General features: G+C 30.1%; 8 protein-coding genes across 10 annotated transcripts; 4 read left to right on the plus strand and 4 right to left on the minus strand.

The window, feature by feature from the left end:
• The first annotated feature begins 212 nt into the window (after positions 1 to 212).
• Positions 213 to 4,869, plus strand: LOC114936056 (mucolipin-3). The gene is made up of 4 exons (XM_029309049.2): positions 213 to 436; positions 505 to 807; positions 1,365 to 1,653; positions 1,931 to 4,869. The coding sequence occupies exons 2-4, from the start codon at positions 656 to 658 to the stop codon at positions 3,398 to 3,400; spliced, it is 1,911 nt and encodes a 636-aa protein (XP_029164882.1). The 5' UTR covers positions 213 to 436; positions 505 to 655; the 3' UTR covers positions 3,401 to 4,869.
• Positions 4,870 to 4,937: 68 nt separating this feature from the next.
• LOC114936057 (kelch-like protein 5) lies at positions 4,938 to 9,293 on the plus strand. Its single transcript, XM_029309050.2, has 10 exons — positions 4,938 to 5,830; positions 6,324 to 6,485; positions 6,659 to 6,972; positions 7,231 to 7,326; positions 7,401 to 7,590; positions 7,700 to 7,924; positions 7,989 to 8,151; positions 8,459 to 8,671; positions 8,744 to 8,915; positions 9,054 to 9,293. Exons 1-10 carry the CDS (start codon positions 5,608 to 5,610, stop codon positions 9,114 to 9,116), a joined length of 1,821 nt encoding a protein of 606 aa, XP_029164883.2. The 5' UTR covers positions 4,938 to 5,607; the 3' UTR covers positions 9,117 to 9,293.
• A 777-nt stretch (positions 9,294 to 10,070) lies between these two features.
• On the minus strand, positions 10,071 to 12,912 carry LOC114936058 (protein phosphatase methylesterase 1). Its single transcript, XM_029309054.2, has 8 exons — positions 12,428 to 12,912; positions 12,122 to 12,308; positions 11,940 to 12,049; positions 11,400 to 11,633; positions 11,127 to 11,192; positions 10,707 to 11,038; positions 10,477 to 10,609; positions 10,071 to 10,299 (listed from the first exon to the last, which is right to left on the minus strand). Exons 1-8 carry the CDS (start codon positions 12,502 to 12,504, stop codon positions 10,281 to 10,283), a joined length of 1,158 nt encoding a protein of 385 aa, XP_029164887.1. The 5' UTR covers positions 12,505 to 12,912; the 3' UTR covers positions 10,071 to 10,280.
• A 1,323-nt stretch (positions 12,913 to 14,235) lies between these two features.
• Positions 14,236 to 19,132, minus strand: l(2)37Cb (DEAH-box helicase 16 lethal (2) 37Cb). The gene is made up of 13 exons (XM_029309065.2): positions 18,834 to 19,132; positions 18,520 to 18,688; positions 18,200 to 18,438; positions 17,914 to 18,119; positions 17,538 to 17,833; positions 17,050 to 17,354; positions 16,097 to 16,254; positions 15,851 to 16,006; positions 15,655 to 15,772; positions 15,120 to 15,555; positions 14,938 to 15,043; positions 14,665 to 14,841; positions 14,236 to 14,570 (listed from the first exon to the last, which is right to left on the minus strand). Exons 1-13 carry the CDS (start codon positions 18,967 to 18,969, stop codon positions 14,439 to 14,441), a joined length of 2,634 nt encoding a protein of 877 aa, XP_029164898.1. The 5' UTR covers positions 18,970 to 19,132; the 3' UTR covers positions 14,236 to 14,438.
• A 157-nt stretch (positions 19,133 to 19,289) lies between these two features.
• Josd (Josephin domain containing) lies at positions 19,290 to 22,248 on the plus strand. 2 transcript variants are annotated; one of them, XM_029309086.2, is made up of 5 exons: positions 19,290 to 19,447; positions 19,631 to 19,781; positions 20,047 to 20,261; positions 20,341 to 20,521; positions 20,610 to 22,248. In XM_029309086.2, the coding sequence occupies exons 2-5, from the start codon at positions 19,728 to 19,730 to the stop codon at positions 20,862 to 20,864; spliced, it is 705 nt and encodes a 234-aa protein (XP_029164919.1). In that variant the 5' UTR covers positions 19,290 to 19,447; positions 19,631 to 19,727; the 3' UTR covers positions 20,865 to 22,248. The 2 variants fall into 2 exon arrangements, with proteins under 2 accessions (XP_029164919.1, XP_029164920.1); XM_029309087.2 differs by having other exon boundaries at positions 19,290 to 19,781.
• On the minus strand, positions 21,605 to 24,503 carry LOC114936071 (putative cytosolic Fe-S cluster assembly factor AGAP009023). Of its 2 annotated transcripts, none has more exons than XM_029309077.2 (8): positions 24,248 to 24,503; positions 23,732 to 23,848; positions 23,557 to 23,646; positions 23,317 to 23,469; positions 22,851 to 23,121; positions 22,525 to 22,773; positions 22,064 to 22,441; positions 21,605 to 21,981 (listed from the first exon to the last, which is right to left on the minus strand). In XM_029309077.2, exons 2-8 carry the CDS (start codon positions 23,795 to 23,797, stop codon positions 21,740 to 21,742), a joined length of 1,449 nt encoding a protein of 482 aa, XP_029164910.1. In that variant the 5' UTR covers positions 23,798 to 23,848; positions 24,248 to 24,503; the 3' UTR covers positions 21,605 to 21,739. The 2 variants fall into 2 exon arrangements, with proteins under 2 accessions (XP_029164910.1, XP_029164909.1); XM_029309076.2 differs by having other exon boundaries at positions 24,139 to 24,503.
• LOC114936077 (dynein axonemal light chain 4) lies at positions 24,296 to 25,823 on the plus strand. The gene is made up of 2 exons (XM_029309088.2): positions 24,296 to 24,454; positions 24,927 to 25,823. Exons 1-2 carry the CDS (start codon positions 24,395 to 24,397, stop codon positions 25,173 to 25,175), a joined length of 309 nt encoding a protein of 102 aa, XP_029164921.1. The 5' UTR covers positions 24,296 to 24,394; the 3' UTR covers positions 25,176 to 25,823.
• LOC114936079 (dynein axonemal light chain 4-like) lies at positions 25,680 to 26,157 on the minus strand. The gene is made up of 2 exons (XM_029309090.2): positions 26,055 to 26,157; positions 25,680 to 25,981 (listed from the first exon to the last, which is right to left on the minus strand). Exons 1-2 carry the CDS (start codon positions 26,118 to 26,120, stop codon positions 25,724 to 25,726), a joined length of 324 nt encoding a protein of 107 aa, XP_029164923.1. The 5' UTR covers positions 26,121 to 26,157; the 3' UTR covers positions 25,680 to 25,723.
• Between the last annotated feature and the right edge of the window lie 16 nt (positions 26,158 to 26,173).

Here is a 26,173-nt window from a genome sequence, read left to right on the forward strand (position 1 = left end):
AATATCAAGACAAATATAAATACTGCAATTTATAATAATAATATAATATTTATAATAATATATAATAATAATAATATTATTTATAATTTATAATAATAATATATTATAATATACAATTTATAATAACAATATAATAATAATAAAATTTATAATAATAAAACGTATTAATGATCATGTGCCTGAGGATACCACTTATTTCTACAAGTATATACGCTACTGAAAGTCACTGGCTGTCACTCACTACTGCGCGTGCGCAACAAAATCTCTCCGTCTGACGTCACGTCTTCTGACGTCACGTCTCCCTCCACTGTTGTAACCAATCAGTGGCGCAGTCGGTCAGTCGAGCTCGGTCGCTGCATCGGGTTGGATCAGATGGCGTGCGATGGCCGTTAATTTGGGACCATTGCATCTGTCATCAATTGCGCGCTCCCTTTTGGTACGTGATATTTTAACACTCAATCTAACCTAATTGCACAGTAAAATATATACTTCTCTCACGCACAGATCTACGCATGTGAACAGCTGGATGTCTCATCGCCAGTCGGAAAGTGGGACGACGACGACGACTCTGCGGGATAGGAGGCCGATTGTTTGTTGACATTTTTACCTGAGCTCGCTCGTCACCTTTCGTATTGTCGCGTCGGAATTCTGAAGGATGGAGGAAAGTCCGACGAAAGTACGTAAGAGAATGCAGCACGAGGATACCTCGGTGGGGAACAATTTGCAGAATCGCATGTGGAACAACGACGAGAGCGAGGACGATATCACCAGCGAGAACGCGTTGCTGAACGAAGTCAACGAACCGAGGTTTGTGCTTATCGAAGTTTATTTGCTGATCGCAGATTATGCGTATACATAATTATCGCGAGAACTGTCAAATCACGTCGATATAATTGAACGAATTATACGCGTCTCTTTATGCGGCACTCTTGGTGTCGTTACGTTTCTTTGTTGCGGTTCGATCAAGTGGACTCTGCTCGCTCGTGTTAAAATATATAGTAAGTATTGATAGCACTCTCGACTGCTTCCAACATCTCAATTAACAATTCTTTCTGATAATCTATTGACAGTGACCATGCTTGAGAGATAGCATGCTCTTGCAAACTTGAAAAAAGGATTTATTTGACGTAATTGAACAAAAACAAAAATTATTGATTGTTTTTTCACATAATAATCAATAAAAATATAAATAAATATTCAATTCTATATAATTAATATAAATCTATATATATATTCTTTGATTATTATTTTATTTGTGTGATTTAAAATAATTTAATGTTAATATTATATTTAAAAAGAATCCCATGTGTGTGATATAAAATAATATAGATAAAACCATTACAATCAACTATTATGCATTATAGGCAAAATCATTCATCTCCAATGGAATGCAAAACTTGTCCGACTCTCACTACTCTTGCGGAGGAGAAAATGCGTCGCAAACTACGGTTCTTCTTTATGAATCCAATTGAGAAGTGGCAGGCAAAACGACGTTTCCCATACAAATTTGTTGTCCAGGTCATCAAGATTATCCTTGTGACTGTACAACTTTGTTTATTCGCACACAACAATTACATGCATGTGAATTATACTTGGGACAATCGAATCACATTCTCTCATCTCTTTTTGATGGGATGGGACTCTACGCAAGAGGTATATAGTTTTATTTTGTTTACATATCTAGAAATCTAAATGATACCTTCATTTCTTGATGTTATGAAAATGAAATAATGAAAATAATATTAAAAAACTATATTTTAATCATATAGTATGTTTTAAGAATTCTTAAATGTAATTTATTAAATAATTATTTTTTGCCTTTTACAAATCAATTATTGTAGCTATTATTGCAATTGCAGTGTAATGAGAAATGAATTTTTCACTTTGATAATTATTTCTCATATTATAATGCTTGTGAATGACGTTTCAGGTACCTGCATATCCGCCTGCGACAGGACCATTGGCTATTTACAAACGAAGCAATTTTTACGAAGCCATCGATTATGCTCTACACGGCTACTACAACGTTGACGATGCGATTGGTTCGTACTCCTACATCGCCGAGGACAATTCCGTCGGGCCTGTAATTTTATGCCTTTATCAGTACAAGGAAGGCACCATATTCGGCTTCAACGAGAGTTACGTGTTCGACAGCGACATTGTGCAAACTTGCGTAAACATCAGTCTTGAGGTCTTCAACACATTTAAATCATCGCACAATTTTCTACAGGATAGGAACATAACTGTTAAGTTTTCCGCACTGGTACGCGCCCATCTCAAATTTGCTCTGAAGACGGTAAACCTGAAAGCTGCCGGACCGATGACATCGCCCGATTGTTATCGTTTCAATGTCAAAATCGACTTTGATAACCGCGATTTTGATGGACAGATGTTGCTCTCGTTAGACGCAGAGGCTAGAAAGTTGCAGTGCAAGGGCGATACCCGCTATATAACAGATAATCGCATCGAATCCGCACTGAGGACTCTGCTGAATTTACTTGTCATATTAATCTGCGCGGTCTCTTTGATGTTGTGTTCACGAGCGATATACAGAGCGCAGCTGTTGAAATTCGAGACAATTAACTTCTTCAAGAAGACGTATGGCACAACATTGAGCTTCGAAGGTCGACTGGAATTTTTAAATTTCTGGTACATCATGATCACCGTCAACGATCTGTTGATCATTATTGGCACAATCATAAAGGAGCAAATTGAACGGAAACATTCCGAGAGCGATCACTGGAATATCTGCAGCATCTTTCTCGGTACCGGCAATCTGTTGGTATGGTTTGGCGTGTTGCGCTATCTCGGCTTCTTCAAGACGTACAATGTCGTCATTTTGACTCTGAAGAAAGCGACGCCGAAGGTAGCAAGATTCTTGATATGTGCAATCCTCATTTACGCCGGCTTTGTATTCTGCGGCTGGCTGGTGCTCGGGCCATATAACTTGAAATTTCGTTCTCTCGCGACCACCTCCGAGTGCTTGTTCGCGTTGATCAACGGTGATGATATGTTTGCCACATTTTCCATCACGTCTTCCAAATCATCGGTAATAGTGTGGTGGTTCTCTAGAATATATTTATACTCGTTCATTTCATTGTACATTTATGTCGTCTTAAGTCTGTTTATTTCTGTGATAATGGACGCGTACGATACAATCAAGATCTACTATCGCGAGGGCTTTCCGAGAAACGATCTGCAAACATTTATAGCTCCGTGCACAGAAGAAGCGACGAGTGGTATCTTCAGGGATGATTCCGAGAGCAGCGATCTGACGGAATTATTCGATCGATTTTGCTGCTGTCGAAAAAGGCCCTTTTACGGATCTTTCTCGGAATCGGTCACAGATTCCTCGATGCCCAAATCAGAACAAGTGTATGACGGAGGTATCTGCGTCTAGTGCATTAATGGAAAGTACCTGGAGATGTTACGGCGCAACTATAGATGCGCGACGCGACACTAAGACGGTTGCATCAACATCTTCGGTTTAATAATCTTGATCGACAACTTTTTTCTCTTTCTGAAAAAAAGAAAAGTTAAATGTAATTTGATTTTACAGTCATACATAATTATTCATGTACCTTTCTTTATTTAACTTACATAAAAAATTACATTTCTAGAGGAAATTGTAATTGTGTTAGAAATAATTTTTCTCTTTTTAAAAGCGAGAAAATAACTAATTATTTTATAATTAAGTTAAAAATATAATAGCTTCTATATTGCTAATTTCGATTTTTCTTATGATACGCAAGTACCAAGTAACAATCAGAAAGAGATCAGTTCTAATTGATGTTGATGCAATCAAGTATGTAGGCAAACTATTTTCATGTTGGTTTGTAGCAAATGTTGCATGTATGCAGCTATATATTTATTATGTTACTGCCATTTAACAATAAGTTCTGTCCCAATATGTAATATTTTTTTAAAAATCAATTTTATTACAAAATGTATAGATATTCCTTTTCTGCTTTAATTTTTATAATAACATAAAATAATTATTTGCAGCAGAAAAGGCAATTTTGCAACAGTTAAAAGATTTTCTACTAAATGTCTCTTAATTTCCAATATGTTCATTAAATAATTTTTTCAATGTGTATAAAGTATATTTATATATAATAAACGTAACATGTTGCAACACAGTAACGAGACAAACGCAGCAGAAAATTTTAAACTGTTGATAGTGCAACATAGAATGCTAATAATGTCGATTTTTGCTGAACATGACGATTTTATCAATATATTAAAAATTTAAGTACAGTATTTAAATATACAATGTACATTTTTGTCTACAGTAATGTAAGTATATGCTATATATTTATTATTGTACTTCATAATTGTAAATATATCTCTGATACTTGAAAAAATTACAAAGATTCTGTATAATATTATACACTGCTTTTATGATATGTACACAATATCGACAAATAATATAGAAAAACAAAGTGATTAGAAATCTCGTACAAATGTGTTGCAGCTTCATTGTTACATAAAGCACAAAATATAGTGTTATATACCAAAGTTATAAAAAAATGTATAATATATAACTTATGTAAAGAAAATTAATTGAATTATGTATTATAGTGTATGATCAAGGCAATAGGTTTTCATATAAAATTAATTATATAATTAATTAAATGATGTGAATTATTCAATCATAAATCACATGATTGTAATATTCTTTCCTATACATATGATGCATAATATATTGTATTAAAAAAACTTTGTATCGAGTGTATCTCATATATTTATGCTTGTACATAGATTGCGTGCACTTCCATAAGATAGACCCGCATACAATATTATATACCCAAAGAAATATATTTATATATTTACATTGAAGTACAATAAAAATATTTTATTTTTTTCTAATTCTTCTAACTCTATCTCTGTATTTAAATATATATATGTCTTTACATATAATTAAAAAGAACCATTTTATTTTGAATGTCAAATGAGAACTATTGTGCCATTGAATATAGTATTAATAAATATATAACAATTATTTTCTAATTTAAGGATTTTTTTTAGATAAGAACCTTGAAGGAAAGGAAGGAAAAAGAAGGAATGAAAGATTCTTTTCGATAATAGCTGTAGCCTTTTAAAGAGGGAACCTTTTTTAGTAATAATTATACATATGTTCTCATTAATTTTGCAATATTTTCTTTTCATATATTTTTTTTAAACCAATTTATTTTCCAAAGCATAACTCGGGTGCTTTATTTTAGTACAAAAGATATCAATAGCACATGCACATGCATGAGTGGAGAAGGGAGCGAGGTGAGAGGCGGTGAATGCGAATGCAGGATCGTGTAGCTTCGTGCATCCTCGCGATCATGACAGCTGGCGGCTGTATACACTCAGCTCTTTGTTTATTTTCGTGCGATGTACGGACATCGCGTGGCAAACGATCTCAACTGATTAGTGCTAGTGGCAGACAGTCAGTGCCGAGTGCGCTGACCCGTAGAATGATCGTGGATGGTCATTGACCGCGACTGACAGGCACGATCTATTGTTTACATCTCGACATATCCTGAGAAGAGCGACGTCCCGGATCTCGTTCCTCCTGACTCCTGATCGACGATTTCTCGCGACGATACGTGAACGAGCATGTCATCGTCGAAGACAGCGGAAAGCTCTCCCGCGAGAACCACGAGCAACAAAGGCGAGCAACAGGAATTTCCGCTCGGCCTCGATAAGGACGCCAGCGAGCATAGCATCTCCAGCATGATGTCGTGCGTATCCATTTCGCCGAAGCATTCGGAGAGCAGTCTCCGGATGATGGAAAGTTATTTGCACAAGCAACAGCTGACAGACGTCACGCTAATCGCGGGTGAGCAGATGCTTTGTTTCCTTCGTGACAGCGCGAAGATATCGCGTACCTGGCTCAACTTGTTAACTGTCAAAATGATTCATATGATAATAATTTAATCAGTGTGTGCTTCAATTGTAAGATAAGAAATATTATTATATAAATTATTTTTTTTTACTTTTTAATAAATAATCAAAGATTTATCTCTCAAAAATTAAAAAATTTTTTAAAATTATATTATTTTAATATTAATATATATATATATATATATATATATGTATATATAAAATTATTAAAAGTATTGTCTAAACTTGTGGATATTGTTCCAAATTTCCAACTATTAAAGTTTTTAACTACAAAAGTTAGGAATAAAGCATATTCAATGTGAAAATATCTTTGCATATATTATATTTGAAAGTATATTTAATATGTAATCTGAAATATTTATTTAAAATAATAAATTAATTTTAAATAAATCTTAAATTATATTTTCTAATTTGTACATTTTCTTTAGGAAATAAACGTGTCCCGGCTCATCGATTAGTACTAAGTGCTGGTTCAGAATATTTTGCTGCTATGTTTACAAGCTCTCTACGAGAGTCAGCACAAAATGAAATAGAATTAATGGATGTAGATGGAGATGCATTATGGGCTCTGGTTCTTTACTGTTATACAGGTAATTCAGTTTGAGATATATTTAATCTAAAAGAACATTTTTTTTAAATATTAATAATATTGTATTGAAAAAAATAATTTAATAATATAATATATTTAAGAGGTCTAACTTTTTAAGTAATTTCTATTAATGTTAATAATTCCTAATCATATCTTTTTTATGTCTATATGCAGGTTGCATAGAGTTACAGGAAGATAGTGTAGAGACCCTTCTTGCAACTGCATGCCTATTACAATTAAATCCAGTTATTAAAGCATGCTGTCAATTTCTCATTAAACAACTTCATCCAAGTAATTGCCTCGGCATACGAATGTTTGCCGATACACAGGGTTGTACAGAATTATTTGAGCATGCACATGCATATACTACCAAACATTTCATGGAAGTTACAAGAAATCAAGAATTTTTACTTCTGTCTGCTAACGAAGTCGCAAAATTACTCGAATCCGAGGATCTTAATGTTCCTTCAGAAGAAACTATTTTCCATGTAAGATTGACTATATGCATTATATAAATTACTTATAAATAATATTATAAATACAAACACAAATAATCTAGCCTATTTAAAAAATGAATAAACTTTTGTCTAATTGTAAAATATTTAAAAAATACATGATTGTATAACGTATACTTTTAATTATAGATATTTTTTTTAAATTACTTATAAGTAAATATTTCACATATGCAATTAAAATATATAAGTTTAATGTACAACTGGTATTTTATTATTAAAATGTTACTGTAGGCCCTTATGATTTGGTTGGAGCATGATCCAGAAAACAGGAGCAAAGATGCCAGTGATTTATTAGGTCTAGTCAAATTACCATTGTTATCACCCGCAGTAAGTTCATCAACAGTTTAACTCTTTTGTTCAGTAAAACTGTATTGTATAGACCAACTAATAAATTAAAACAGTTTATAGCTGACAATATTGAGAGCAATGAAATGTTTAAAGACCAAAGAGTGGCACAGGAATTAGTAATGGAAGCATTGAAGTATCATCTGCTGCCTGAACGAAGACCTCTGCTTCAATCAGGAAGAACGAAACCAAGAAAAGCTACTGTGGGTACATTGTTAGCTGTCGGAGGAATGGATGCTAATAAAGGTAATTTATATTAATTATATGTAATATTAAGATTTTTCAATGCAATATCAATATTATATATTTTAATCATGCTAGTTTAATTTATAAATTAACAAACGATAACTTTCAGGTGCGACATCCATAGATGCATTTTCATTGCGCGACAACGCTTGGAAATCTCTAGCTGCCATGAGTGGTAGAAGATTGCAATTTGGTGCTGTAATAGTAGATAAAAAATTAATTGTTGCGGGCGGTAGAGATGGTTTAAAAACGCTAAACACGGTAGAATGCTTCGATTTTTCTACTCTTACCTGGAGTACATTACCACCCATGAATGTACATCGTCATGGCTTAGGTATATATACATAAAAACTGATAGCATGATTTATTCAAATAACTTGATAATATTTCTTATATAGGAGTAGCAGTCTTAGGTGGACCCTTGTATGCTGTTGGTGGTCATGATGGTTGGAGTTTTCTTGATACAGTAGAGAGATGGGATCCAGCAACACGTCAATGGAGTTCGATATGCCCTATGTCCATACAAAGGTCTACAGTTGGTGTAGCTGTATTAAATGATAAGTAAGTTTTGATGTATTAATAAATTAATGACCTTTAAAAAATCGAATGAGTTTTTTTTTTAGATTTTTTCAATGTTTAATTTAAAATTTTCAAATATACGCCAGAATGATATTCTATTATAGAAAGAAAACCAGTTTAAAACCAAAAAATTGATAGCCTAGTTTTTAAAAATTAATTATTACATTTTTTCATTTAATGCAAATTTTCATAATTATTTAAGCATTAAAAAATCTCAATCTTAAAATATCTTGTTTAAAAATATTATTTTTAAGATAAATTCTTAATACAATTTTTTATATTTTGACAGATTATATGCTGTAGGAGGAAGAGATATCAGTTCCTGTTTAAATACTGTAGAATGCTATGATCCACATACTAATAAGTGGACACCATGTGCGCCTATGTCAAAGAGACGAGGTGGTGTAGGCGTAGGAGTAGTAAATGGTTGCCTTTATGCACTTGGTGGTCATGATGCTCCAGCTACTAACCCAAATGCAAGCAGATTTGACTGTGTAGAGAGGTAAAACTGTACTATTATATATTAAGTATATTTAAAGTTTCTTAAGTTGTACATAATGAACTATGACAATAGATATGATCCTAAAACCGATACATGGACAATGGTTGCACCAATGAGTGTACCCCGAGATGCAGTAGGTGTGTGTGTGCTAGGTGATCGACTTATAGCTGTGGGAGGATATGATGGTCAGCAATATCTCACACTGGTAGAAGCCTACGATCCACATTCTAATGAATGGGAACCCGTAAGTGTATAAATAATTCTTATAATTAAATAAAAAATGTTAAATGTATACTTTATATATATTGTATATAATTATATATATATATATATATATATATATATAAAAACACATGAAATTTAAATATGTTTATATTTAAAGGTTGCTCCTCTTAAAACTGGCCGCGCAGGACCTTGTGTAGTTAAAAATTTAGCTGGCATCTAAAGTTTTTTAATAGAAAATACATATATATGAACTCTATTTTTTTCTTAGAGTATAACAATGTGTAATACTGCTTATTATAAATATTTTGAAATTTTAAGATATATGATAAATATTATTAATAATAGATAAATTATTGAATAAGTTTTGCTATGAATAATAGAAATGAGTGATATAAAATATGTGCTGGGAGAAAAACTGAAAAATAAGTATTATAGATATAGATATTTCAAGTAACGCCTGTATATTAAATTATATTAATTTCATAAAATTAATTCTTAGTATCAATCAACAATCTATAAGATTTGTTTCAGAAATAATAACACAATCTGCTCTCTTGTGATATTGTATATGTTAAATTATTGCAGTGTTATTTTTTTGAAACACAATTTTATAGAGATAACTTCATTTATGAATAAATATTAAATTTTTTTTAGTATGTACTTTTATAGGATTTTTACACACTTTTGTATTGTTATACTATATTAAGAAAATTCCAATCATTGTAACTGCCATACGTTTATTTCGACGCTTATTTACGAATTTGTACATATTACTGCGATTTTATATAAATTTTCAATGTAATGATTTTACTAATGACAATGTTTATAATGCATGTGTGTTTGTTATAATCTAAAAACAAAAGCCAAAAATTTTTTAATAGAATATATATATATAAACTATTCTCTCTCAAAAAATATAACACAAGTATAATACTGTTTCTTATAATATCTTTAAATATATGTATAATACTGCTTCTTATAATATCTTTAAATTGTTCTACACAATGTATGATGAATTGATTAATTTTTGCTATAAATGATATATTTAAAATAAATGTTGAGAGAGAAATTGAAAAATATTATAGATGTAAGTACTTTAAATATCTGTATAAAATTATATTAATAACTCCACAAAAATTAAAGTTTGATAAGCATACATTTCGACAAAAGAAAATTTACATATATAAGAACAATTTTATTTTTCTCATTTAACTAAATGTTTTATTTACACATGTATGATGTACGTTTCTATATATTTGGTGGTTATAATTTCTCTCTTGAAATAAATAAGATTGATTCATATCTACTAATTTAAAAAAAAAACCCTTCACATTGTTTAAGTTTACATTACAATATATATAATCTTAATTATTTAATTATTTTCTTAACAAGCTGGAAAAGTCCTAAAACAATCACAATAACAAATTACATATGTCATAAAAATGTATATAAAAATTGTAAAAATTTGTAAAAATTATTAGAAAACTAGAAAATACTTGTTTTATCTCTTCAAAAACAATCTTACAAAAATATATGATTAAATTTTAAATATGATGAGTAGACGATATATTTTGGCTTACCGTGGAAAATCGGAGGCTGGCTCTGCAAACTTATGTCTAACCATAAACGTAGCAATGGCTTCCGCTACCTTATCTGGTACATCTTCGTGAACAGCATGTCCACACGCGGGTAATACTTGCATTTGGAATTTGCCTGTTTTTTTCATAAATGCATAACAATTTTATTAAAAAATATTAAAAGCTATATCATAATTCTGAATAATTGTATTATTAATAATTTGAAAATATACCTTGCATTTGTCCTACAGTAAGTTCACGATCTAATCTATCAACTCCTGCTAACAACAACATTTTTGGAACTGGGACATTCAAAAATGCTGTTGATAATCCTTTAAACCAGCCAAACCAGTGTTGCTCTGTCTTTGCTAAATCTATTCTCCATACATATTTCCTGTTAGCTGCAGAGGTAGCAGAAGATGCAGGTGGTGGTGGCATGCTGAATGATTCTTCCTCTTGAATAATATCATCTCGTGGTACAACTGGTTCTGGATTGGATTCACATGTGTTGTATTGGGTTGACAATGAGTCAATATCATGAGTTGCTAATTTGCTAGTTTCAATGCTGAAATGGCACGTGTGTTGCACATAACTCGATTTATTTTAATATGAATAAATTAAAAAAGCTTAAATATTTTTAAGAACTCACTAACTTCTTTATTTGTCCAGGAACTGAGACCTTTGCAGATTGTATATTACGAATTTGTCCACTACGAACACTGAAAAATGATCAAAAATAATTTTATTTCATTTTAGAACTTTATTTCACTTTATTTTACAACTATATTTTATTTTATAAGAAAATAAATAGAGAAAATTAATTGCCAATTATTTTCAAAGAACAAATTTAATTATTTATAACAAAACACAATTATCATAATACAATTATTAACTTATTAAGAGTATGTTGTATATTGTATACTAACCACCATTCTATAGCTTGAGATATAGTGCTAAAACTAGATGGTCGAGATCTTAAAAAACTCTGCATAGAAGCTAATGCATCCATTGCTGTACCCTCCACAACATCTATAACTCCTAATCCATATAAATTTGGAATTAACGGAGCTGCTTTCACAGCTACTGCTCCACCCATGCTATGACCAACAAGAACAATTGGAGTATCACATGCAACTGTGTCTATAATAGCTGCAACATCCCTAAATAAAAAGATAAATAATTTATTAAAAATTCAAAAGATTTCTTAAAATAGTATATAGAATGACTTACTATAAGACACTATTAAAATGCACTAGTAAGACATTTATAAAATAAATAAAATTTTTTTATACTGTGCTCTATGTAATTTCAGATCGTAGATATATATACAATCTCATGGTTCTCTTCACATTTTTAACAAACTTCAATCACACATAACATTCTTCTTTTTTACTTTAAAAATATAGATGTTTAAAAAGTCCATACAATCAAAATAAAACGTCAAACATAATACATTTCACACTCACGATGCTAAAGTTTCTGCAGACAAATCCTCATCATCTGTAGTGTAAGTATCTCCATGACCTCTAAGATCAATGGCCATGACTCTACACAATACCATTGTCATAATAGATTTCTAAAATTCATATTATGTATTAATGTTTTCTTCTTATGCGTATAACTGAATTTTTTGCAAAATAATACCTACTGTAAGTTCTGCCCATGTTAAGCCACTGTAACCACCACCGTGTAATAAAACTAATAATGGTCCTTCAACGCCTTTGATATAAACATGAAATGTATTCTGTCCTATTGGCACATCCTTAGAATGATCAAAATACGGATTCCATTGCACGGGCTCGTAGTCTCTCTTTCGTTGGGATCTCTTATTGATTCTAAAAAAGAAATACTCTTGTATACGATTTTGTAGCAATCCAAGAAACACATATATTTCACTCTTTCAACAAATCAATCTTGCTGGTACACAATTTTACCAAAAGCCACACAAACCTACCTGGAATTTAATCCTGAAAATTTGACAGCTGACGGTGGTAACTTGGATTTCAAAATTGATTTTTGAAGAGCCGACATGTTGATGTAGCGTTTACGTCACTGGCACCGTATCGGAAATGTTGCTTATGATTTACTTGCTTGTAGCTACATATACGCAAGAAAAAATACTCCAGAAGATGCAATTATGAGTACCGAGTTAGCGACTGAGAAAAGCTCGGGAAATATATATGACATTAACAAACACTACCGGCGAAAAGAATTGTCAAGAATGCGAGACTCGTGCACGTCCAACACTATCACACATCGGCAAGGCCGGGCAAGGTGAACCGCAAATGGCGCACACATGCACACAGATGTTTTTTTTATTAAATATACTGCACGATTCTCTCGTAGCTAGCAACAACGGTGCAAAAAGAAGGATCTTAGCGTGTCTAAAAAAAACCAGCTAACAGAATTAGGAAATATTTAAATAAAGAAAGCTATATGTATATATGTCAAATGTCAAAATAAGGGAAACATCATGGCGTAACCAATCAGATTTACACGCAACGCGTACTTGTTTTATTTAGTAAATTAATTATTTTTTGTAAATTATTTTTATTTTTTAGATAAGCAATTAACGAGTAATAATGTTTTTTAATATGCTCAAAAATCATCTGAGTTTAATAGGAGAATATATTTTGCAAAGAGGTAGTAGCGGTAGTGCAGCAAGTCTTAATTTAATAGTCCTAAAAATCATCTGAGTTAATAGGAGAATATATTTTGCGAAGAGGTCGTTATTAGGAGAATATATTTGCGAAGAGATCGCTATTAGGAGAATATATTTGCGAAGAGATATGTCAATATGACAGTCGGTAAATTATCATCGTCGGTAAGTTACCATCGTAATTACCGACAACATTTTTGACCTTACCTCTTCACAAATATATTCTTCTATTAATTATCAGACGATTTTTCGAGCATATTAGAAGGCACATGAAAAGAAGAATATTACCAACTAATCTCTTCGTAAAATATATATTCTAGATGATTTTTCGAGCGTATTAAAAATATAATTTATCTCTTTACAAAATATTAAAAAAAAATAAATAAAATAAAATTGTAGTATTGTGTCCCCAATAAGACAAAAATCTAACAATATAAGAAAAAAAGATGACTCCAAAATGGAGTAAGATTCAGCAATATTTTAATTTATTAATATTTCGATTTGTTTTTATAAAAAAAAGAGTACTATTTTACTGTTCTATTCTACTATGCATGATTTTATTAATTCAATTTTCAATGAACACAATTGTTTCATAAATTTTGAATGAAAACTGCACATATAATTTGATTTACTATTATATAGTATAAATTTGTATATGATCCAACTGCCGCCTGTATATATTATAAAACCATCGGCATTAAATTTTGCGTTTATTGAAACTTTTTTGAATATTTTTAATCGGTTTGTTGGTCAAAAACATTTGCATTTTTGCTACCTTTGATGATTTCATCAAATCTATTTAGATTGCAATAAAATTAATTGTATTTGATTTTTGTAAGAACATTAATGTGCGGGGTCTACAATGGCAGCAGGAGTACAGAGTACAAGAGTAAACAGTAAGCAGTATGAAATGGGATTTGTTCATTTTGTTACTCCCGAAATGAGCGAATCCTATTTCGTACTGCTTACTGCTTACTCTTCTACTCTGTACTCTTGCTGCCATTGTAGACCCCACTTAATATTAAGTTTTCTAAAGATATCTATTTCTATTAGAATTTTCTACATATATTTTAATTTTCAGATAAAAAATTTTACAAAGTATGTGTATGTGAAAAACCAATAGAATAATTTATTGCAGAATAATACTTGAATTAAAATCAACAAAATAATTTGTTGCAGAATAACATTTCGAATAACAAATGAATCTAAAAAATTATTAATTGAATACAGGATAATATTTCTTTTTTGTGTACACTGTATAAAATGTAATTTAATATCACAGTTCAATAATAGTACGGAATTATGCTTAATTTGTACCATCTGGCCGTGCTCTGCCCGTAACTTTAGGCATTTTCTTGTTTGTTGAGTCTTCTATCTCTTTAGGCTTATAATAATGAGGCGCCACTTCCAATAGCCATTTACTTTCAATTTCTGTCACCTATTCAAAATTTTTTTCGAATATCAACATAACTTTTTTTTAAACTTACAAACAGATTTGAATTTAGACAAGACAGTTATAATTTTATACATACCTGACGCATAAATTCCTTGGTAGTAAACACAAGTTCATGATAAAGAAGCCAACGTGGAAGCTCTTGGAATAAAGAGCTGTTTGGATGTATCGCAACTGTTTGATTATGTTTTGCAGTTTTATAATGACCACCCTTTGATAACCGGGCCACGTGATAAAAATAACCAGCTGTAATAGCCTAAACAAAATATTTTATCATTATTTAAAGTAAAATAAAATAATATTAACTTGTGTGTGTGTGTGTGTGTGCATACACACACACAAACACACATACCTTTCTAATATTAATTGTTTCTGTGATTCCTGAGACTAATTCCATTTCTACACGCTGCATTAAACCTACTAACTGTTCTCTAACATCTCTTGCTCGTTTCATAGATCTGAAAAACAAATCGTAACAAACTTATTTTATAAAACTTTGTTAATATTACTACTACTAATCACTGATTAACATACCTGTGTTGTATAAAATTTTCGTAACACCAATGTGTACTGAAATCACTCTGTGCCCATTGATTATATACATTGAGTAGTGTCAGATGATCTCCGCCGAGCACGTAAAAATTTTTGCGCGCAGCATCTGCGTGTATAATTTTGTCCTTTGGCCTATAAAAAATAGCGCCATTTACCGAGAGCATGGCTGCGATAGTCGCTATCTCTTCAGAGCAGCGGTATTTTTCACCAGCTAGTAGCATCTTTGCCATCATTGGATCCAGCGGAAATTCAGCCATTCTACGTCCGAGTTTTGTTAGTTCTCCGCGATGATTCAGCGCGCCCAATGCATAGAGCTGCTCCAGTGCTAAGATCAATGTTTCAGGTGGCGGAGGATCCAAAAAATCAAAATGCATTAGATCATCGATCCCGAGAGCTTTCAGAGTAAGTACTGCATTGCCTATATAAATAAAATATTTTAATCAATTAAAGAATATTAAAATATATTTTTACAATCTGATCAATGTAATCAATATTGTCTATTTTTGTTAATTCTTACCGAGATTAATTCTTTGAATTTCAGGCACAGTGCTGTCTTCAAGTTCGTGCTGATAGGCCCAAGCTGTATAGAGGCGGAAGCATTTGCCGGGTGCTACTCTACCAGCACGTCCCGCTCTCTAAAATTTCATTTTTTACTCTTATTTAAATTGGATAATTAAAGAAGAAATTGTAAAGATTTTTAAGAGAAATATTACCTGACTCGCAGATGCTTTACTGATTGGTACAACTATTAAACTTTCCATACCAGTACGTGGATTGAAATTGTTTTGCTTTGCATATCCAGGATCTATCACATACACTATGTTGTCTATAGTCAACGAAGTCTCTGCTATATTAGTCGCTAATACAACCTTAAAAATAAAAGTCAAAATTTTATATGTAAATAATTTAAAAAATATTTAAAAAATAATTTAATAAATATTTTTCAAGAGAAATATTACCTTTCTCGCACCAGGTGGAGTTGGTTGAAATATCTTGGTTTGCATATCGCTTGGTAAATTCGCATAGACGGGTAAAATTAAGAGTTCTGCTAATTTGCTACCCAATCTTCTCACTCTCTCTTGTAATATTTCCTGGCATGTTTCGATCTCCTCTTGTCCTATGTACAAAAATATATTTTTCATTATATTTTACAACCAGGATTGGATAAGTTAATTATTTTTGAAAACTAAGTTAAAGTTAATGGCTTATAAAATTAATTTAGTTACATTAAAATGAATAAATAAAAAACTAACACAGTTAAAAAATGAGTTAAGATTAAATTAAATCAAAAGATAATTTTTAAAAACATTAATATTTATATAAGACACACACACACACACACACACATATATATATATATATATATATATATATATATGTTATATGTTTATTTCGAGAGCCGACTAATATTTTTATTAATTAATATTTATATTTAATATTATATCAAATTAAAATGTTATAATTTTAATATTAATATTTAAAATTTAATATTTTATTTGTTAATTTTTTAAAAATTTATATAAAATAACAAAAAAAAATTTGTTTTTTATATAAGAATGTATTTTTTTCTCTTTGTAATTATAATTATAAAAAAAATAAATAAAATGTAATAGTAGCTTTACGTATTTCATAATAGAAGAGTATATGTAAGAATGTAAAGAATGACATACATCAATTAAAATTTAATTGGTATTAAAAATTTAATTATTTTTTAATGTTTTAGATTTTACAGAAAAAAATAATGATATTCAGAGATGAAAAAAATTTTTAATAGAGGAAAAAGTTTAGTTTATATATATATAAATAAAAATTAATTTATTTTAAAGAAACTAATTGTAAGCTAAGTTAAAAGTTATTAACTTTTTAACTTTTATTGCTTACAACAATATTTTACACATGCTGTGATGCTTACCAGTTAAAAACACCAATATATCACCCGATGATTGTGTTGTGTGAATTTGAAGAATAGAAACTACACATGCTTCAATATAATCTGATTCCGGTGCTTTTGTATAGTAAATATCGACGGGAAAACGGCGTCCTGGTATTCTAAATATAGGTGCATCGTCGAAAAATTCACTAAATTTTGTAACATCCAACGTAGCCGATGATATTAACAGCTTTAAATCGGGACGAAACCTCGCAATATCTTTCACTAATCCAAATAATATATCGGTATGCAAAGTCCGTTCATGTGCTTCATCAATTATCATTACACTAAAAATAGAAAAACCCATCATAATTATTTATCAATATGTATTAAGAGATTCAACGTTTCATTATTTTTCATTTTTCTTAATCCCTTATTTTCTTATTTCGTTTTTATTTTTCCATTCAACTTTGTTTTTATCTTAATAATTTTTATTTACGATTCTATTAGCAATGCTCATAAATATATACCTATACGACGCCAAATCGGGTTCACTGAGGAACTCGCGGTGCAATGTACCGTCAGTCATATACTTAATACGGGTGCGATGCGACGTACAATCTTCGAAACGAATGGCATACCCAACTTCATTGCCCAGTTTAACAGCCATTTCGTGGGCTACTCTTGCAGCCACCGACATCGCTGCTACACGTCGCGGCTGTGTGCATCCGATAATCTTACCGTCCTCTGCAAATCCAGATTCGTACAGATACTGTGGAATTTGTGTAGTCTTTCCCGATCCCGTTTCACCTTCTATTATCAAAACCTAATATTCAAAAATGTAATGCCTCTTATACTTTATAATATTATTCATCATCTGTGATGTTTCAATATTTATTTATTTACCTGATGATCCTTGATAGCTTGTATCAAATCCTTTCTAAAAGGATAAATGGGGAGACTCTTTTTGGTTTCCTGTATCGTTTGCAAACTTTTAACGTGCGCAGGCGGACTTTCCTCACGTTTTTTTTCCCTATCATGCCCCGGCATATGTAACACTTGAACAAATTCTATCATCTCATCTTCCATGAGAAGACTATATTCTTGTTGAGCTATAAAAAAGAAATATAATAGTATTTAAGCCAAGAGAAAATTTACAAAAATAATTACTTGCTTTTAATGGTCAACAAACCTTTCCTATCTTTAGCACCAAAACGGAAAACAGCTGATGATATCTGATCCGATTCCCATTTGCTCTGTTCCGACTGCGGTGGTTCTTTGTCAATATCAGGTTCTGGTTCCATCTTACCCTTCTCAAGAGGCATGTGATAACGTTGGATACGCTCAAGTTCTCTCGCCTTCTCATGCTCTTTTGCCAAATATAATAATTGTTTCTTACGAGTTCTTTCATGCTTCTCCCTTTCTGTTAAACTGTTAAAAACATATATCAAACAATTATGTTGTTAAAGTTAATTATATGAAAAAGTTAGATATATTTCCATATAAAATTACACTTCTTCATCAAATAAATATTCATCGTCAAGAATGTCAGCTTCTAATTCTGCAACTTTGTCCTCTTTACGTTTCTCCAAATATTTTCTACGAGACTCAACTCTCAATTTTGGTACCAGCTTCTCTTTCGCATCAATCTCCATAATTTTGAGTCTCTTAGCTGCTTCAGCTGCAAGGACAGAAGATATAAATTTTAAAATGAACAACTTACATAGAATGTTGTAAATATCTATAATATTAATTTTATTGTCTCTAACAGCTATTTTAGTTCAGATTTGAAGGCAAAGGGACGAAATATTCTCCATACAACTTACCGGCTCCAGAACCACTAGGCATGGCAATTTTGCGTGTTTTGCTTTCATCTTTGGCTCTCAGACGATTAGCAAAGCTATCTCTCTCTTTGATATCCTTCTTGCGAAGTTCCTCTTCATCGGAGGGCACAAATTCCATCTTCGAGGTCAGTTTCAGCCACTTGCTCTCTCAGAAAGTTTTCACGTATATTCAATTCGTTTTACGAAGTACTAATTTTACGAATTCTACCCTACACTTTTCGTTCAAGTTATATCGGCATCTATAGACCCTTTAATCGCATCACAACAAACATAATCCGCCATTTTTCATCAAAATTCTACAAAAAGATAGTACGCGAAGCACCTTATTGACCAATCACGACAAAGAAATCTTTGTTCCGATTGGTGAATAAAAAAACCTAGAGCGAATTGGATAAAAAATGGTGAAACCAATCGCAAGTTGCTGTCAAAAAGTCTCTAGATATTATGACGCCATATTCGGTTGTCCCCAAGTAGCTCGATCAGCAAGAGGTTGTAAAGTCGAAACGCTCTTGTGGGTTTTTATTTCGAATATTTTCGCACTTTTCTTTCGAGCTGTCATCTGTCATGACTAGAGACTAATATCGAGAGAAAAATAGGTATAGAAATACATTTTTGTATTTATGCTGGTTACCATATCTGTCAAGATTTTTCATGCGAAATTTGCTGTCACTGTTCTACAATTATTAGCTTTTCCAAATCCGAGTTATATTTATCGTGTCTTTGCACATGAAATCATCGATTATAACACAGTGAGTTTTATTAAGGTGTGTTGATTCCAGCTAAACGACTCGCTGATGTCGTTTATTTGTTATTAAATTTTTCCAAGTGGAAAGAAAATAACACGTTACAAAAGACGGAAAAAATTATGTAGTTACAATGGTTGCAAGCTCGGCGACTGATATGACTGGACCCATATATCATGAGAGACAAGTAAGATTTGGCAATAAAAATTAAATGTATATTCTGGTTTTTATAAGATATTGTTACATACACTTATGTTGTTACGTACTTATGTTTTTTTTATAGAATATTGTTACGTACACTTATGTTGCATAAAAACATAATGATACAACAAAAACGTTCTTTGATATAATATTAATAAAAATGATATAAATGCTTTTTTTCAATTGATGTGTATATATATATTTTCTTTATGTATATATTAATTTAAATGAGATTATAAATTACATTTTAGGTGAAGGAGCTATGTGCGTTACATGCACTAAACAACTTGTTTCAAGAGCGTGGCTTTAGCAAACAGGAATTGGATCAGATTTGTTACAGTTTAAGTCCTGATGTATGGATTAATCCTCATAAGTCATTACTAGGACTTGGCAATTATGATATTAATGTTATTATGGCTGCTCTTCAAAGAAGAGGACGTGAAGCTGTATGGTTCGACAAGCGTAGGTCTGTACTTTTGTATTAAGAAATATGATTACATATATGATTAGAATTTTGAACATTAATAAACATTTTTATTTTATAGGGATCCTAAGTGTCTTTGTCTAGACAACATTGAGGGTTTTATACTTAATGTTCCAACTGAATATAAACTAGGTTTTGTGTTACTTCCTTTGAAACGACGTCATTGGATTGCTCTAAAAAAGATTCACGGTGCCTTTTATAATCTTGATTCAAAACTGGACTCACCCCAATTAATAGGAAAGGTCATTAAATATGAAATTAATTTTGTTAAAAGATATTTTTTTATATATGTATTGTGCAATATTAATTATATATTTTCTCTTATATTAGGACAACGATTTACTCATATATTTAAAGGACCAGATAGATAGCAAGGAAAAAGAGCTATTCCTTGTTGTTTCTAGAGAAATTGATAGCAATCAAGGATGGTTAATAGACACATGTGAAAACAAAGAAGACAATAACATGGATCATGATTCCATTAGGTATATTGAAGACGGATATCCAGATTTAGATTTGAAGAAATCAGAATCCAGAGAGATGAATGAAAATGAAGAATTTCTTGATAACAAAAATTCTAGATAATTGGGGGCATCATGCTCTACTTAATTGTTTATTTATTTATTGTTGCAATCTTAAGTAAAAAATGTGACTATAGTTGTTGCAAAGAAAGACTTGAAATTATAAAAACAAAGGAAGAAAAATGAAGCAAATAAGGAAAATTACGTATAATAAGTGTTTCACTAAAAGTGTTTCACAGTAACATTTCCATTCCATATAATGCAAATAAATTTATTTATTTATTTTTTTTTTTTTTTAAGAAAATTATTTGCGTATATGTATCACATTGTGTATATCACGTGATATCATGTATGTACAATTTACACAACACATTTTAAGTGAAACAATGCAATTTAAAAATTAATATATAAGATTATATAGCGTTAGATATTTATTAAAAATGAAAAATGCTGCTTTAATTAAAAGCTAAAATGTAACTCATATTTAAACGACAGCTATTCACATGAATTGCGAAAGGGTATTTATATGTACATGTATCGTGATATTATTTATTGTGATAATCATATCTGTTATTTTATGGCTTGTGTAAATAAACACTTATAAAATTATTGATACATTTTAGGTATAATCACAACTCTTTTACACAATGAATATGTTTATAATTTATTTATTAATATCATTTGTTGTGTATATAAGTAGATTTTATTATTTTATTACATAATAGCACAAAATATTTATTTTTATTATCAATATTATAATGGCAATTAATTTAAATTTTTAAAACTAATTTTAAAAACTAATAATTGATTAGTATTAATTTATTTTTGTTAAACACTCACAAAACATAATTCAATCTTAGTCAATGTAAATCCATTATAGGAAATACACATATATACATATTGTACAAAGCATAATTACATGACATTGTTATTGCTATGTTACCATTTTATTGCAAGTGCTGTATTCATCTTTTGTATTTCATGGTATTGTGTACTGAAATATGCGCTAACTTTATCTGTATGTTCCCCTCCTAGCCAAGTTTTGTACAAATTTTGCACCACTGTGTTTTCCTCGGGTTTACTCAGTGGAAGTTTATGATAAGTACTTTCTAATATCGACGCCAGTTCTCGGGGTTGAATATTTCCTTCAGGTCTTATTTGTGCTCCACCATTTAAGCAACCTAACAATAATAACGGCAGATATATCACAAGATTATTTGGCAAATAACATTAATGAATTATTTTAAATAAAGTAATAATTACCACACGGACATGCCATAATTTCCACATAGTCATAAACGCATTTGCCTCTTTTCAGCTTCTGCACTATGTTTTGTATATTCCTGAATCCATTGATAATAGCAAATCTTAGTAACACCTGGTCATTTCTCTTCAGTTCCGCTTCCTGGAAGTCGGGATTTCTAAGATTTTTAAAATCTACTACAACATCCTCCTCGTCAAAAAGATTCTTCGCTGCATAACGGAAAATAAAATCCGCGTAACCGCCTGATCCCGATCCGCTATGACCCCACAATTTGTTTTCGATTTCTTTGTTATAGGAACCAAATGGTTGTTTAATTTCACCTTCGTCTATTTCGTTTAATATTAAACCATCTTTATTGAGCATTTGTTCCAATTCAACTGAAAAATAATATAAATTATTTTGTTTAAATTTGAATAATTTCTAAATAATTTAACATAGAAATTAATATATGTATACATACTTGATGTTATAACGCAATCTACATCTCTCGTCTTTTTTTGCTCATTATAAAAGTCTTCTCTAGAAGCTTCCAATTTTTTATCATAACAAGGCATTACAGTTACATGATATATTCGTTCTGGTAAAAGACCCATGTTTTCGGCGAAATGATATTTTACTAACGATCCTATAATTTGTTGAGGTGATTTTGTGACACTTATATATGGCAATATAAAATTTCCATGAGTTTTTTCTGCGTAACATACCCAACCTGTAAAAGAAATTAATAAGTTTTAGTAAGTTTCAAGAAGGATTAACATGGTATTTTTATTAAAACATTTGTTTCACCTGGACAAGAAGATGATAGCATTGGTAATTGATTTTTTATGTTCTCCTTATTAGCTCTATAACGCTCGACGAATTCTTTTGCAGCTTCTAATAAAGCAAAATCATCAGCTACAGTCATATCTAATACTGCGTCAGCTCCCAAGCTATAAAAGAAACCTGCCAATTTATGGAGAGCTTGCTCAGGTGTAAGTTCATAACGCTGCGCCAGTGATAATACAGGTTGCACTGATAGGCTTACTACTATATATTTGAGATCTGTATTTCCCATATTCTATATAAGTATAAAAGATATCATTATTAAAAAATACAATAAATTAAATATATAATTTATAATTAATTATAGTTATATTCTACTATATAAAAGACAATTATAAATATTTCTTTAAATTTTATAATAATAAGTTATATTAAAAAAAATTATCTTTAATCCTGATTTAACATTTACTTATCATAATGATATACTCACTTGATGACTTATCTTTTCTTGAAATACTCTGAGCAGTTCTTCTTGACTTTGTTGAGTAACTAACACACTTTCAGCAGATGTAATGCAACCACTGCATGCCAAACAATCTGCGAGTGTGATTTCAACTTTTTGCAGTTTTTCAGGCTGTCTAATCTATATTATAAAGTAAACTTTAATAAGAAGTTTTAAATTACAATTTGTTTTCAAGTATAAATAAATGAATGTCAAGTATATATTTACTTCATTAAATGTCAAACTATCAGACTGTATTTTTATCTTTGCACCTGTTTTGCTTTTATTTGATTGCATTTCTATAGGTTTAATGCATTCCTGTAACAATGTAATATAACTTAAATTAGAGTATGGTTTGATTAAGTGTGTGGAATTCAGAGGATATCAATTATTTATTATATACCTGTGATGGAGTGATAAAATCATCCAGATTTGTAATCTGCAATGCTCCACTAAATCGTGATGCCATTTTTGTCCAAATTTGACTTCTTATAATTGATTCTTATGTTCTAAATATTTTCTGTTAAAACACAATTTATATAGAAAAAACCTGATAAAAACTTTATAAAAAAATTATTTTTTCTTTATGAAAAGACAAACTTAAAAAAAATAACAAACATAAATTATTAATATTTTTTATATTATTTTCTGTAAAGTCACACAACATAAAACATTAAAGAATTCTCTTATATAATAAATATTTTAATATCATAATATATTATTATAAATTATAATCAAAAACACTGTAGATAACCTCTTCTATTTTTACAACTCTATAAATGAATATTTTCTATTACAATTCATACATACACTCAAGCCAAAAATAATAGTAAAATTTTTCATAAAAAATCGATAATAAAAAAAGGAATATCTTTTTTTATCAAAAGCTCTAATGCGGAATATTTTTCCCTCTATTTACAATCAACACAAAAGTCTGTTTCCCATGCCATATGACTCATCACATCACTGACTTGCGCCTGAGACATCGCAACCATTCTATTGTGTGGAGTACTCGTGTAAGCATCATTAAGGGTGTGATTCGTTTATATAAATAAATATAGCAATAATGACCGAAGTTAGAAAGGATGATGTTGTAAAAATTCTTCACACTTATCCACTTTGTCGAGTAAGTAAAATACATCTTCGTGCCCAATTTATTGTAAAAAATTTCGCTGCAAAGTAAATGCGAATGTGACAGTCGATCAATAAAAGGAGAAGCATATATGTATATGTTCAATCGATTTTTCGAATTTAAAACAGAAATTATATAGTTTTATCGGCTTCTAAATGAATACTATTAAATATATATATTGTTAAATATTAAACAATATAGAATTTTATACATTTATAAATATATAAAAAATTATTTATCTCTTTCAATTTACATTTTATTTTTCTTTACATTTTTTAAAAGCTTTATATTTATATTTAAATTTTTGAAAAAATTATAAATATGTTACATATATTATATGAATTAAATATTATAGCTAGTTGAAATAAATATATATTTGTATATAAATTGCTAAAATTAATAAAATGATTATATTATTATATATATATTATATAATTATATCTTAATTTAATAGTATATTTTATAGAAATGTGATATGTCCGATGAGATGAAACAAGAAGCAATGGAATTATGTGTGACTGCAGCAGAGAAGTATGCAGATAATTATGAAAGCGTATCTCGAATGATTAAGGAAACAATGGACAAGAAATTTGGTGCATCATGGCATACTGTCGTTGGAGAAGGCTATGGTTTTGAAATAACTTATCAATTAAAACACCTTCTGTATATGTATTGCGCCGGCAATTTAGCGATATGCATTTGGAAATCTGCATAGAGTGACTTTAATTGTAATTGTACAATGCATTTTTAAAACAGATATTTATTTACTTTAAGTATTTATATAAGTATTTATACAAAGTATTTGTATAATTGTGACAACGATATAAGAAGAAAAAAAAATATTTTTTATGCATCTCATAATAAATATATACATATATGGGTCCAATCTGTATTTAACTGTATTTAAATTAGATGTTTATATCATCATAATTAAATATAGTTGCATATTGGAAATAACATCAAGTAGATATATCTATAATAATTGAAATATAAATAATGTATTGAGAATATTTTCTTCTTGTTTCTGGCAAAACTTTTGAGAATTATAATATGCATGGCATTGTGTGTAATATATAAGATTCAAGTCAAATATATACTATTTTGTAAAGATATACATATTATATATATTTAAAAATGTATATACATGATAATATATATATATATATATATATATATATATATATATGTATATATAGAATTACAATTTAGTGTTGTTTAATCTTGTTTAATCTTGTTGTAGTCTTGTTTAATCAATATAATTCATCAAAAACCTGCAACTGTCCTCCATACAAGTACTGCTGTATTACCTCCAATAAACATGTACAATAATGTTTTTTCTTGATATGTAATTGCACATGCATAAGCTTCTCCAACAATTACTTGAAAAGGTGGTCCAAATTTTTTATCCAAATTTTCTTTGATCATGCGAGCTGCGTGTTCATAATTTTCTGGATATTTTTCTACAGCAGTGACACAAGTTTCTATGGCCTCTTGTTTTATTTCTTCTGGCATGTCACTATGCTAAGAAAAACTCTTTATTGTAATTAAAATTGGAATATTTTAATTAAAATATATTATGAATTATTTCAATTACTTTACACAATGGATATGTATGAACTACCAAAGCTACAACATCTTTTTTTACTTCCCCAGCCCACATGTTTTTATGTTTATTTTTTTACAATTATTTTATATGATTTTATTGTATAATAA

This window comes from Nylanderia fulva, unplaced genomic scaffold (genome assembly GCF_048542155.1).
Source record: "Nylanderia fulva isolate GAGA-0341 unplaced genomic scaffold, ASM4854215v1 Scaffold19, whole genome shotgun sequence".
In the NCBI taxonomy this organism is placed as follows: Eukaryota; Metazoa; Arthropoda; class Insecta; order Hymenoptera; family Formicidae; genus Nylanderia; species Nylanderia fulva.